At 35.4% G+C, this 12246-nt stretch overlaps 1 protein-coding gene across 1 annotated transcript; it reads left to right on the top strand.

The window, feature by feature from the left end:
• Positions 1 to 1010: 1010 nt before the first annotated feature.
• On the top strand, positions 1011 to 2308 carry LOC137397579 (coagulation factor V-like). The gene is made up of 2 exons (XM_068083872.1): positions 1011 to 1032; positions 1755 to 2308. The coding sequence occupies exons 1-2, from the start codon at positions 1011 to 1013 to the stop codon at positions 2306 to 2308; spliced, it is 576 nt and encodes a 191-aa protein (XP_067939973.1).
• The last annotated feature ends 9938 nt before the right edge of the window (positions 2309 to 12246 follow it).

Genomic DNA, 12246 nt, shown 5'->3' with positions numbered 1-12246 from the left:
AGACAGAACAATGTAGACTCAATAACACGACTATTAACACTACAGGTGTATAACATAGTTTTAAAGAATGTGGTTATAACAACAAATGCTGAAGTTAGTGTTGTTGTTTTACAGTAGTGCAGTAGTTCACGAGCCCTACTGTTGCTATTGAACAAGTTGAAAGCGTCCATGCTATGATTTAGTGCTGAATATTGATATATTTGATGAAACCCATCTGAAGACATTTATAAACACAGTTTATTTTATGTTTCATGAGTTTAGGCGGCTGATTGATCAAGATTTGTGTGATTTCCTCTTGTGTTTCTTCTTTTTCTTGCTACCTCTTTTACTCATTTTATCTGGAGACACATCAACCACTTCATTATTGTAACTGCTTGCCAGAACATCTGCTGGAGTACGTGGCTTGTAGAGATTATCCTGTAGTTGGTTTTGCGCGGCAGTTTGTCGCTGACCTTTTGAAGGTGATGCGAGAGATGTTTGTGAGTTTTTCTTTCTACCCAAACGCTGCTTGGAGTCGGCAGCAGCTTTGTCTTTCCGATATATTGTTGATATGATAAGTACAGCTATCAGAGCCATTAGACCAATCCCAGCAGCACCAGCTGCAACTAAAATATTATAATTAATAACTAAGGAGTTTAACTGGTAAATACTTAACATAACCTTTATTAAAATACCGCGAGTTAAACAAAGTTGAGGTATCTGAGACATCAGTTTTACAACAAAAATGATAAACCTTATGTTTTGCTGCCACTTGCAGTTATGTTAGTATATTATTCTGTTATTGATATGATATCACGCTCGACTTAATTGCAGACTAAATAACTTTTTTTAATTTTATCTGTTATTCGTTGAATATTTTGCTATGTTTTGCGTGATTGCGGCTAAATTTTTTGTTTAATTCTCTTTTTATTTCAAAAAATTGTAGAATCTAAGCTTTCACAGCAACCTCATAAAATTACTAAATTGAATATAGTTGGCTGTATATCATGCAGTGATCATATCATTATGTCATGCAAGTGCCAAGTATTATTGGTACTTTGCCAACAAACATTATGCTTATTAGCTAAAGCTTTATACAAGCTAATATATTATAGTACTGTCTCATTATAGCTATTAATAATGCTTGTAGCTTTTTACAAAGCTTTTCTATGACCAAACATATAAATACTTGGGTTTTCTGTTATCAAATCAGTTGTCTCTGGAGAGTGCAATAAACCACATTTCTCTAATTTAATACTCTATTTGATTGCTTCTGTGCAGAAACATAACACATTACATATTATCATTTTATACTACTATTTGTAGTGTTTCGCAGAAAGTACATATTCAGTAGAGCTCATTGATAGATTTCTATTTACTATAACTTTTACAGTCAATTTTATAGAAACCTTAATATAGAGGAAGGTGAATCACTCCAAGGTGCTAAAAACCAGGAAGATAATATAAATTAATAAACACGCGAACATAGTGAAGGAATTTGCTTCTTACTTATGCAATTCCAATGAAAACCATTCCAGCCATTAACATCAGAACAGAACTTGATGTTGAATCCTCCAGAAACTACAAATATATTAATTCTATTGTTTAGATATGTATACACTTAATGGTTTAAAAAATCCTAACTTTTTGAAGTAGAGTAAAAGATGCCAAAAAAGATTTTTGTAAATTTGTAAAAAAACAAATATATAATTTTGTATCAAAATGGAATTTTTCAGGTATTGCTGAAGGTAATATAAAAAACTATTTCTATTTAGAATTGTCTGCTCAATATTTTCAAGTAATTTTTACAAGCAAAAATAAAGAAACTACAGAGGCTAATGTAGATGAGCCCAACCCAGCGCAGCTCAACATTGAGCCCAACCCAGCGCAGCTCAACATTGAGCCCAACCCAGCGCAGCTCAACATTGAGCCCAACCCAGCGCAGCTCAACATTGAGCCCAACCCAGCGCAGCTCAACATTGAGCCCAACCCAGCGCAGCTCAACATTGAGCCCAACCCAGCGCAGCTCAACATTGAGCCCAACCCAGTGCAGCTCAACATTGAGCCCAACCCAGCGCAGCTCAACATTGAGCCCAACCCAGTGCAGCTCAACATTGAGCCCAACCCAGCGCAGCTCAACATTGAGCCCAACCCAGTGCAGCTCAACATTGAGCCCAACCCAGCGCAGCTCAACATTGAGCCCAACCCAGTGCAGCTCAACATTGAGCCCAACCCTGTGCAGCTCAACATTGAGCCCAACCCAGCGCAGCTCAACATTGAGCCCAACCCAGTGCAGTTCAACATTGAGCCCAGCACAGCTCAACTTTGAGCTAGCACTCTTTCCCACGTTCTAGGTAAAAGGTCCGCAAAAATAGATTTAATATTAACATAGACTAAAGGTTTTTGTTTTTCGCACTTTTTAAAATTTTTGTCCTATCGTCAATATTGGTTTCTTAGAGTAATTTAAATAGTTCTTTAAAACCCAGCTATCAAAATATATATTACAAAGAAATTTCTAAGTTCCTGTTCTAATATTAAGAGCTTAGTGTAACACAACAGCGCCTTTATAAGTTAAAGTGCATATCATTTTTATGGAGGTCTTACGGGCTTGGCAGGTGAGGTCACTTTCTGTTCCTTCCCAATCCTTTTGAGAAGTGCAGTATACCGTTGGTTCTCCGCCCACTATGTGATAACCTTGCTGACAAGAGTAATTGGCAGTGGAGTTGTCACTTTTTAGAATCATGTCATCAGAAAATGATTTGGGAGGTTCAGGACAGTCATAGAGTACTATAAATAAGTCATGCAAAGAATTGGGTGCTAAAATCATGTGGCAATCAAATCAACAGGCAAATATTAGAACTTTGCTTGTCGCAAACATACACAAATTTTTTCAGGCTGCTTGTATTGTTATATATATATATATCCAGTTTTGATTAATTTTGTTGTTTTTCAAGCTCAACATATCTTCTTTTGCAGTTTGTTTTGCAAAGATGCAGATTGTGTTTTAAGCAAGTAATGTTTATTTTATACCCTAACCCCACGCTATCATTCTAAGAGCATTAAAAATGTTTCAACTTCGTTTTTTGAAATTATTGATTTGTAAAAATTGGTCAAAAGATGAATCTGTGCACCATCATCTATTTTATTGTAATATATATGAGTCAATCAGGAAAATAATCTTTCGGTAGAAAACATAACTTGATCCTGATTAAAATGCTCAGATCAGGTGCTAGCATCACTATAGTAAATATCAGCTATTGCATTCAACTTGCTGCATTGAACGTCTCTATTCTGTCTGTCTCTTTGCAACTATAGACAGTCTAATCGTACTCTCGCTTGATCTGAGCACTTTCCTCGAGATCAGGTCTTGTTAATTTTAATTTTCAAACATTTTGGCGATCAGATTGCCTCGATCATCAAAACAATCACAAATGATAGCAAAATATTGCTACTTTCTGATAAAATCTATTAAAATTTCACTCCTAAATTCATCTTGATTTTGGAAATGGTGCTTAGTTAGCTGTATAATAAATATCGTTGTTTTTATCAATTTTTGAAAACATATTCACGGTAATTAACAATCTATACTTGAAAATTATTAGAAATTTGGTTTCTACTAACAGCTTGCTTTACCTTAAAGACTAAAGCATTTATTAGGAGTTAGAAACTTCTTTAAAATCTCAAAGTTACTCAAAAGCAGAATTATCCTAATCAAATTTTAAATTTAGACACTTATCGGATTATATATTCTCTTTAATTGGTCGTTCTAAAAGCTCAACAGAATTGATTAGCGATTTTTCTCTTCATTTTCAAGATTTTATAAATGTGACGAAAAAAGGCGCTCTTCTGTAAGCTAAGATGGCTGTCACACGCATGGCTGTTGCTTTGCTTGGTAACCATTTAATGATATAAATACAAGTTTAGGTGCAATGACGACACAGTTCCAGAAAAGAAAGTAGCAACCAAATATGTGCTCTGGGTTTGGTAATATTGTATAGCTCTTATAGTCTGGCTTGCCACTCTAATCTTTAACATTAGGGGAGGCTTGCCAGCCCTCCCCCTGATGTTTCCAAAAACTACCAAAAATACTACTTGAAGGCTGGATTTCAATTTAACAACAACTGACAAACTTTCTTGGTGTCTATCTTCTGACTATCTGTCGCTGTTCGCTATCTTTGTCGTTATTCTAACCTCGCTTTTGAATTTTTTTGCTAGTCTTACTGCTTTTGTTGTAGTTATCTGTAGATTAATGGCGACATGCGGGACTAAAGATAACTAGCCCAAAAGCCTATTGAGATAAAGGTATCTAAAAACTGAAATCAGCTTGGAAGGAGCTTTTAAAAATACCCATTGATCGTCTGGAAAATGACTCAATTTCCTGAGGAAAATGGCCATGTAGTTTGAGATTAGGCAAACAAGGCATTTGTCTAATTGGAAGCCTCAGCTGCAAAAACTGAAACTGAGCAGTTGATAAAAAAAAGTTCACCAAGACATTAAGATGTTGACTATTTTAACGCCCTGAAGAGTTTGTTTATTTATAAATTAATGGCAACAGAAATCAATCTTTTAAAGTTGTTACAACAGCAGAGGTTAATAAAATTACAAAAGATTTGGTCTGGCAGTGAGATGTGGAAGTCAAACTAAATGAGGTGAAGCTAAGGGTGTATAACAATACTATTATTAATAACATTACCATGTTCCAGTGTTTGTTTGTCTACCAGGGTGGGTTAAACATTTGGAGGAGACAAAGCAAAACCTGATTCCTGCCGTTAGTCTTGATGTTGTGTAAAAGCTGCCTATGTTGTCACTACAGTTTACTATTTATCTTTTGTACTTGCGGTACAATTACTAAACATACACATAAACTGCGTACCAAAACCCATTTTTACAACTGTAACATAATTAGCTTTCAATTACCAATAATATGCAACTACTATTTTTTGTATAGTGCTTTATCTCAGCGTTCTCCTTCGCTTTTTTTCTGTTTCAGCATTACCAGTCTGTTTAGATTGCTCTAAGAGTATGCATAAATACCATCCAAATATATTACTTACGCATAAACGCATCAATCTCCCTCGCTAATTGGCATATCTGCCCATAATTCTAGTTCAACCCTTAAAACCAGTAAGAGTCTTGTAATAATAAACAGATTAGATAAAACTTAATTTTCAACGGCACTACATAATTTTTAAATATGTTTCGCAGGGAACTTAATTGATAAAAGATATCAATAAATGAAAGTTACTCACATCTTACTTTTTTTATATGAATGAAATTGTCAAAGCAGAAAATAAATTTCTGCTGGTAATAGAGTTGGTCATGTTTGTTGAATGTTACATCCCGTAGTAAAAAGCAATAAGCAAACATAACATTTCAATTAGACAGCTTTAATAGCAGCTGAACTACAGTTAACACTAGCCAACTCAACCCTGAACAAGGCCAATTGACTAGCTTGTAGGTTAGCAAAGGATAGGGAGATGACTCATCCTAAGTTTTTTATAGAGCATTGGCTGCAACTGTCTGTGTAGGACAAAAATTGAGCTCTTGTGATAGTGCATACATATCAACTTTTGCCTCAATAGTTTTAACGTACTACTTACTTTGCATCCGTTATTTATGAGTTTGTATAGAACTCAGGTCTGTGTCCAACACATTGTGGGTATTTACAAACTGTAAGAGATTTATCGAGCGTATTTGATAGATGGTCTGATTGAATAGAAGTTGGTGGATATACAACATTAAGTGTATTCATTCTCATTTGTATTTGGTTACTGTGTCTGTCCCAGATAACTCGATCAGTATTCACTGCGTATAGCATAACACCCAATTTCTCAACAATAGTTAATGCTAGCCATTTTGGTTGTCTAATGTAAATTCTAGCATAAACCAATGTTTCTGGAGTGAAATATCTCCACGATTTGTCTGGTGTTAAAGTAAACAATTGCTTCTTTTTTGGCTGGAGTAAAGAAAGCAGATTAGGAGACTGTTTTCCATGAAAGATTTCACCTAGAGATTTTCAGCTTAAACTTGGTTGAGGTAAGCAGTGATACATGAAGGTAGTACAGAACAACAGTAGTGCAATCTATAGTTCCTCTCCTTTAGCACATTTCTATTCTATGCCTCTCTTGAGAAACTTTTTTCACCTTTAGATGCTGGATTAAATGGTGGAAAAGTCAAATTCTTGATGCCATGTGCTTTACAAAAGTTCTGGAACTATTGTCAGTGAAATGAGGTCTATTACCCGTTATGATAGTCTCTAGTAGGCTTTCGTTAGTGAAGATGTGGCATAAAACTGCATATGCATAGCGACACATAGATATCGTGAATGTCAGTCAACTCGTACTAGCCACATTTTTCCTTTGAATGGGCCAGCATAAACTATGTGGATGCGCTGCCATAGTTATTTTGTTTCTGGTCACATGCTGTATTGACGAGCTGGATCATTAGCAGACACTTGACAGGGTGCACATGCTTGTACTGTTGTCTCAATATCCACATTGACTGTTGGCCATCAGATGTAGTGACAAGACATGCTTCATTCATACCATTCTCCAATGACCGGTATGTAACACACTTAGTGTTCTGCTGACTAGTTTACTTCTTTTGATGAACGCTTAGATTTTTAGAAGCATGGCACATAAGCCTTCCTACCCCATCTTTTACTAGCAGAAGAGCAGCACCAATTCAATGTTGAAAGGCATTGGTGGCAAGAATCAGAGGTCTGTAACAGACCTCTGATGTTGTCATCGTAATGAGTAAGCTGTGTAGCATCGACAATGTCTTGCTTTAATTTGTGAAATGCCTTGTCATGTTCAGGCCCCCCACATAAATTTAGTGTCTTTGTGTAGACACTCATAAAGCGGAGCAGCCTTTTTAGGTAGGTTAAGTATGAACCTGCCATTGTAGTTTATTTTACCAAAAAACGTGCAGTTTACCTCAAGTGAGTTTCTCAATAAATGTATCCAGATTTGGCAGAGGAGGCTGGTCTGCTGATATTTGTTGATTCTTCTTTTGAAGTCAACTTATGTGTATTTTGCCTTTAGGCTTAGATACTACAACTGTAGGTGCTGCATAGTCCCTGTAGTCAATATGTTTCAAGGCATCATTCTTAACTAAGCATTCTAATTCTCGCTTTACAGATTATCAATGAGAAAAGGTATACTTTTAGGTTTGAAGAATGCAGGCGTTGCATCAGGCTTTAGGTGAGTAGGTATTTTGATTTTAGTGCACAAGCCTAATCTATCTTTGAAAACATCAGGACATTTAGCAGTGAGCTCATAAACTCTTCTGTGTCCTAGCAAATGGTCGGTAACAGCTCTTGTGTCATGATCTTGACTTAGTGCTGCTAAACCCTGTTCAGATAAGTCAAATGTGTAATTTTAAGGTAGTTTTAAAAGATTGGTTCTATCACTGGTGTCAACAAAAATTAACTGAAGATCAGTCATATGTTGTTGTTCTACCTTCACACCAACAGTGCAGACACCCTTAATTGGAAGTTGGCAGTTCCCATAGCCTGTCAAGCGTGCTGGCACAGCCGCGGGTGGAAGTGAACTAAGTTGTCTATAACCATCTAGGTCAACTATAGAGCACGGAGCACCAGTGTCTCAATGAAATCTAGCTGTCCATCCATTGACTTCTGTGTCTATCCAGATCTGCTTACAAATTTGCTAAAACACACTAGTCGATAGTTGCTCTGTGCAAAATCCCCTTTGATTTTAGATTGGCAGACAGAGCTTATGTATCAAGAACGTTGGTAGCTCCTGCATACAAGGTGTCTTTTAGAACATAGTTTTTTTTCATGTTTTACATAACAGTCAGGGCATGGCTTGTTGCGTTTGTTTTAAATCTGTTGTTTTTGACCTTTGTGTTAGATTTGCTTCTGCTGATACTAGCCTGCCATCTTGTTTATCAAAGCTAGAGAAACCTTATTAGGCTAGATTTTTGGTATGTTCTGCTGCTCTGTTTGTTAAGTTTGAGCAGTTTCCTAAACTGCTGTTGAAACTGCTGCTGTTGCATTGACGCTTTTACATTCTCATCCATATTTTCACTTGATGACAGCTAAATATAATCTAATGTTAGTTGTCTGTGATTTGTAAGTAAGGTTTATGTATCCCACTTCTGACACCAGTTGTTACATTTTGTAGTAAAAAGCAATAGGCAAATCTAACTTTTCAATTAGACAGCTTTATAGCAATCACAGTGTTAACCACAGTTAACACTAGCCAACTCAACACTGAATAAGGTAAGCTGACCAGCTAGTAGGTAAGCTAAAAATAGGGAGATGAATCATCCTAAGCTATTTATAGAGTACTAGTTGCACATTTTTGGGCAGAAACAAAATGCAACTCTTGTGATAGGGCATACATTTCACTGACCATAAAATACTACCTGTCTACTTACTGTACTAACTACATTTGTGGTATGCAAATTAGATCATTCACAGGAGTCTATAAGACTATGGTTGACAACTATTAACGGTCATTCCACTATTGTTTATGACCAGTTTAAATTGACCCTCTTTAGAATAAAGCTCACCTAAATTGCAGAATGCTCAACATTGTAGTGTATAAAACATAACCATGCCTTACTTCTTTTACACGTTTGCTGAATCACTGGCCAGGTTCGATCTCGTTGGCACAGAACTTCACTGGGATTGCTGAGCATCTCAAAACCAGAAATGCAGGTGTAATTCACTTTGTAGGACTGCTCAACCCAATGTGGTGAGGAATTTGGAACATCTGGTGGTGGTTTATCACATTTAAACATAACTAAAAAGGAAAATATTTACAAGCATATGTACATGTATGTGTTGATAAAAGGTTGCCACTGAAACAAATCCAAAGTTACTAAAGTATACATCGCAACGTGCAACTGACAAAACTTTTGTAAAATGAGCTATTGTAAATCATTTTGTTTTTTACATGTTTGAATAAGGTGTTACAGTATGCGTGTTTTGTAGACAAACAAAACCAATGATAGCAACGTATTGAAAAGATCATAAACATCCTCAGTGAAAGCCATTTTTATCTATAAAGTTGAAAATAGCATGCTAAGAGAATGGGTCTTCATCGCCTGTACTGTTAACTTTAGAGCACTTAAATTAAAAATCTGAAATAAAAACATGTAGGTTGATAGTGGGAGAAAAGTTAGTTTAACAGTTAAAATTGATTAGCAAGAGTGCGTTCACATGTAGGTTCAGTAAAATTAAGTATAATCATGTATTCAAAGTAATGGTAGACACTGGGTAGCCTCCGTTCGCCAATGGCTACCACCTGAGTTTACCACAGTTTATGACAGTTTAGGACAGTTTAGACAATGGTGTCATAGGTAGTTATTAGGAAGTTCCACGTCTTCAATTAATAACATACTATATTACTGAGACGCTAAATTTTACCCTCAAAAAATCTACTTCAAAAAGTAGCTAGGGTTATGTAACCACAACAATTCCACTTCTCCATTTTTTACTTTGTAAGTGACATCCATATATTGGGAGTTTTATCTCAGACCAAGCCGTTCACCAGTCTGATGCCTTGACCACAAGACTACGGAAGTTGAATAGCTAGCCTGCCAATATAATTCATTATATCAGAGCAAAACCTAACCGCTTTGTATGTGCCGAGGGTCATAGCATAACGTCCCGAGAAGCTGTTTGCTCACATTATTAAACTTGCTAATAGCAAGACTTTCACTAATTCTCATTGTTTATAAGACAAAAAACTTTTCTCATGATATGTAGTTTGAAAGTTAGAATGGCAAATGTTGTTATATGTTAAATACAAATCAATGTTCTGTTCGAATATTCTTCTATTGCACGGGCAACACCGGGTGGCACATCTAGTTGAACATAATTTGAAACAGTTGATAATTGTGCTTTTGTTCAGCTTATTTCATAGAATTATATTTAGACTCAATAAGAATAATTTTGTTTTTCAATTTTCAAATTTAAATTGATTTGCAGTGTTTATTAACAAATTTATGAGCATTACCTTTTGCCAGTGTCTGTATGATGGTTTAATATTTCAATAAAGCCTCTTGCAAAGCTACTTTGCAGGCAGTAAAACTAGACAGATAAACTAGACAGATACAGAACAATGTTAACTCATATGAACACTTTCAGCTTATGACCGATCAGAGTTCTGGTAAGATTGCCGTAGAGGTAAGAGGCTTTCAAATAATTACTAGCAAAACATTATGGCGTAAAAGCTTTACAATAGCTGTTCAAAATTTAAAAAAGCTTGCAATTTTGGTCCTTTATGTTGTGTGTTTGTATAGCTAATCGCTCCAAGTAATAGAATTATTTATTTTAAAAAGTCTAAAACCTTCCAGAAGAAGGAAATATCACTTATTAATACTATAGACTTTGAATTCTTACCTTCAGTCTTGTATAGTAAATTTTCATCAGCAGAGTACCAGAACATGCTGTTATTTATCACCATGACTCCATGAATACTTTTCTCCGACAAATGACAGGATGTGTTGTTCTGGACAGACACTTCGCCATCACATACTTTAGATACACTCTGACTCATGGTATCAATCAGATATAAACACTGGTTGTGAGCAAGTATATACAACTCCTTGTCTAAATATGCAAGCATATCACGTATCATGAGGTTTCCTGCTTCTGAGAAAGGTCCACCTACTGAGTCTATTCTATTTTCATCACTGAAAATTGTGTTTACTTGTGTTATATTGTAGTTATCATCATCGACAGCAATCGACACCTCATCCATATGCGTTTGGTATACGAGAATGATTTTATCTGATAAATTAATGTTGGTCATCAGGCTGATAAGATTGGATTGTGTATAGTATAACGTGGCTATAAATTCAGCTACAGTGTCAACATATCGAACAAAGTTAAAAGCTCCATTTCTATCAAGAACAAAAATCAGTTCTGACAGTCGACCTTGACCTGGCACTGCAGATATTATCTTCTGGAATACAGCTTCAAAAAGATGACCATCTTTAAAAGCCCCGCTAAAGCAGACTCCGGCGTAATGAGATATGTTATTGCTAGCTCGGTCCAGAATGTAAATACATGAACCGGCGACATTGATTAGTATGATCTGGTCCTTACCAAGCTGTGCAATTGTTAGAAGGAAAATAGATTGTGAACTCAAGGAAGCCTTATCAGCCAAGACTTGTGAGTTCATTCCGTCCGTAGTTATTATCCTATATGGATATGCAAGTATAATGTTGCCTGGTATGTAGGCATCGTCATCAATGTTTATTATAAGACCATAACCTATACTGAGATTCGCATAAACGCTTGTTTTGCCAAATTTTATTCTAAAACATAAAAGTTTCATATACTACTATAATAGGAGTTTTGTTTTTGTAAAAGATTGGAACAAAGAACCAATACTTGACTCCAAAGACTTCAGCTAAAGAAACAATAACAGGTTAGCAAATGTGTGTCAGAAAATTAACAGCTCTAAATTTTAAGCCTTTTCGACGAACAACTGAATAATAATTGATAAGAATATGTGAAGTTACGTCATGCCCTATTTTACTTCTTAATGAGAGAACAAATTTATTATCTAATCAAATCACTGAAAAGCTTTGCGTTAGTAAAATGATTACATCACATCCACATAATAATTTTGTTTTCAGTAAACTGGTTGCATTGAAAAGGTTTGATTAACAGATTTAAGCCGTTAAACTTTGTAAATGCTTAAGATTGTTTTTACTCAAATATAAAGGAGTAGTAGGGATTAAAGTAAAGCCAATTGTTTAGATTATTAAAATAAAGGTATTTAAAGTGATGTTATCTGTTTAAATTACTAAAATAAAGGTGTTTAGAGTGAATTTATATGTCTAGTTTACTAAAACAGTGGTATATAAAATAAAGTATTCTGTGTGGATTAATAAAATGCTTCTTTTACGATTTTCTAAAATTCTGTGAAATTTAATGTAATGTATAACTTCAATTTTCAATCTATATATATATATTTCTCAAAGTATGTCTGTGTGTCGTATGTGGTATATCTGCCTGCATTCCAGCTATAGCTATTATTAGAATAGCTGAGCTGGACAACAATGCAGACGCAAAGTCATGGCTTACAGCCATTAGAAGCCTAGCTTATCAACTAGCTTAGGGGAATTTTCCATTGGCAATATGCCAGGCTGATAGCCTGAAAGGTGCAGTTGTTTGACGAAGTTTTAAAACCTTTAGTTGTTTTTATTTTTCTCTAAACTTATTTCAACTATACAAAATACTTCTCCCATGTTATGTACATGTAGTTTGAAAGTAAGAATAGGAAA

The sequence above is a fragment of the Watersipora subatra genome, chromosome 5 (assembly GCF_963576615.1).
Source record: "Watersipora subatra chromosome 5, tzWatSuba1.1, whole genome shotgun sequence".
Lineage (NCBI taxonomy): Eukaryota > Metazoa > Bryozoa > Gymnolaemata > Cheilostomatida > Watersiporidae > Watersipora > Watersipora subatra.
The sequence above is the reverse complement of the archived record's forward strand: the minus strand, read 5'-3'. Positions and strand labels throughout refer to the sequence as shown.

Coding starts and splice junctions, on each gene's coding strand:
- LOC137397579 (XM_068083872.1), top strand. CDS start 1,011: ATGCAAGTGCCAAGTATTATTG. Junction 1,033..1,754: donor GCAAGTGCCAAGTATTATTG/GTACTTTGCCAA, acceptor ATTTCTATTTAG/AATTGTCTGCTCAATATTTT.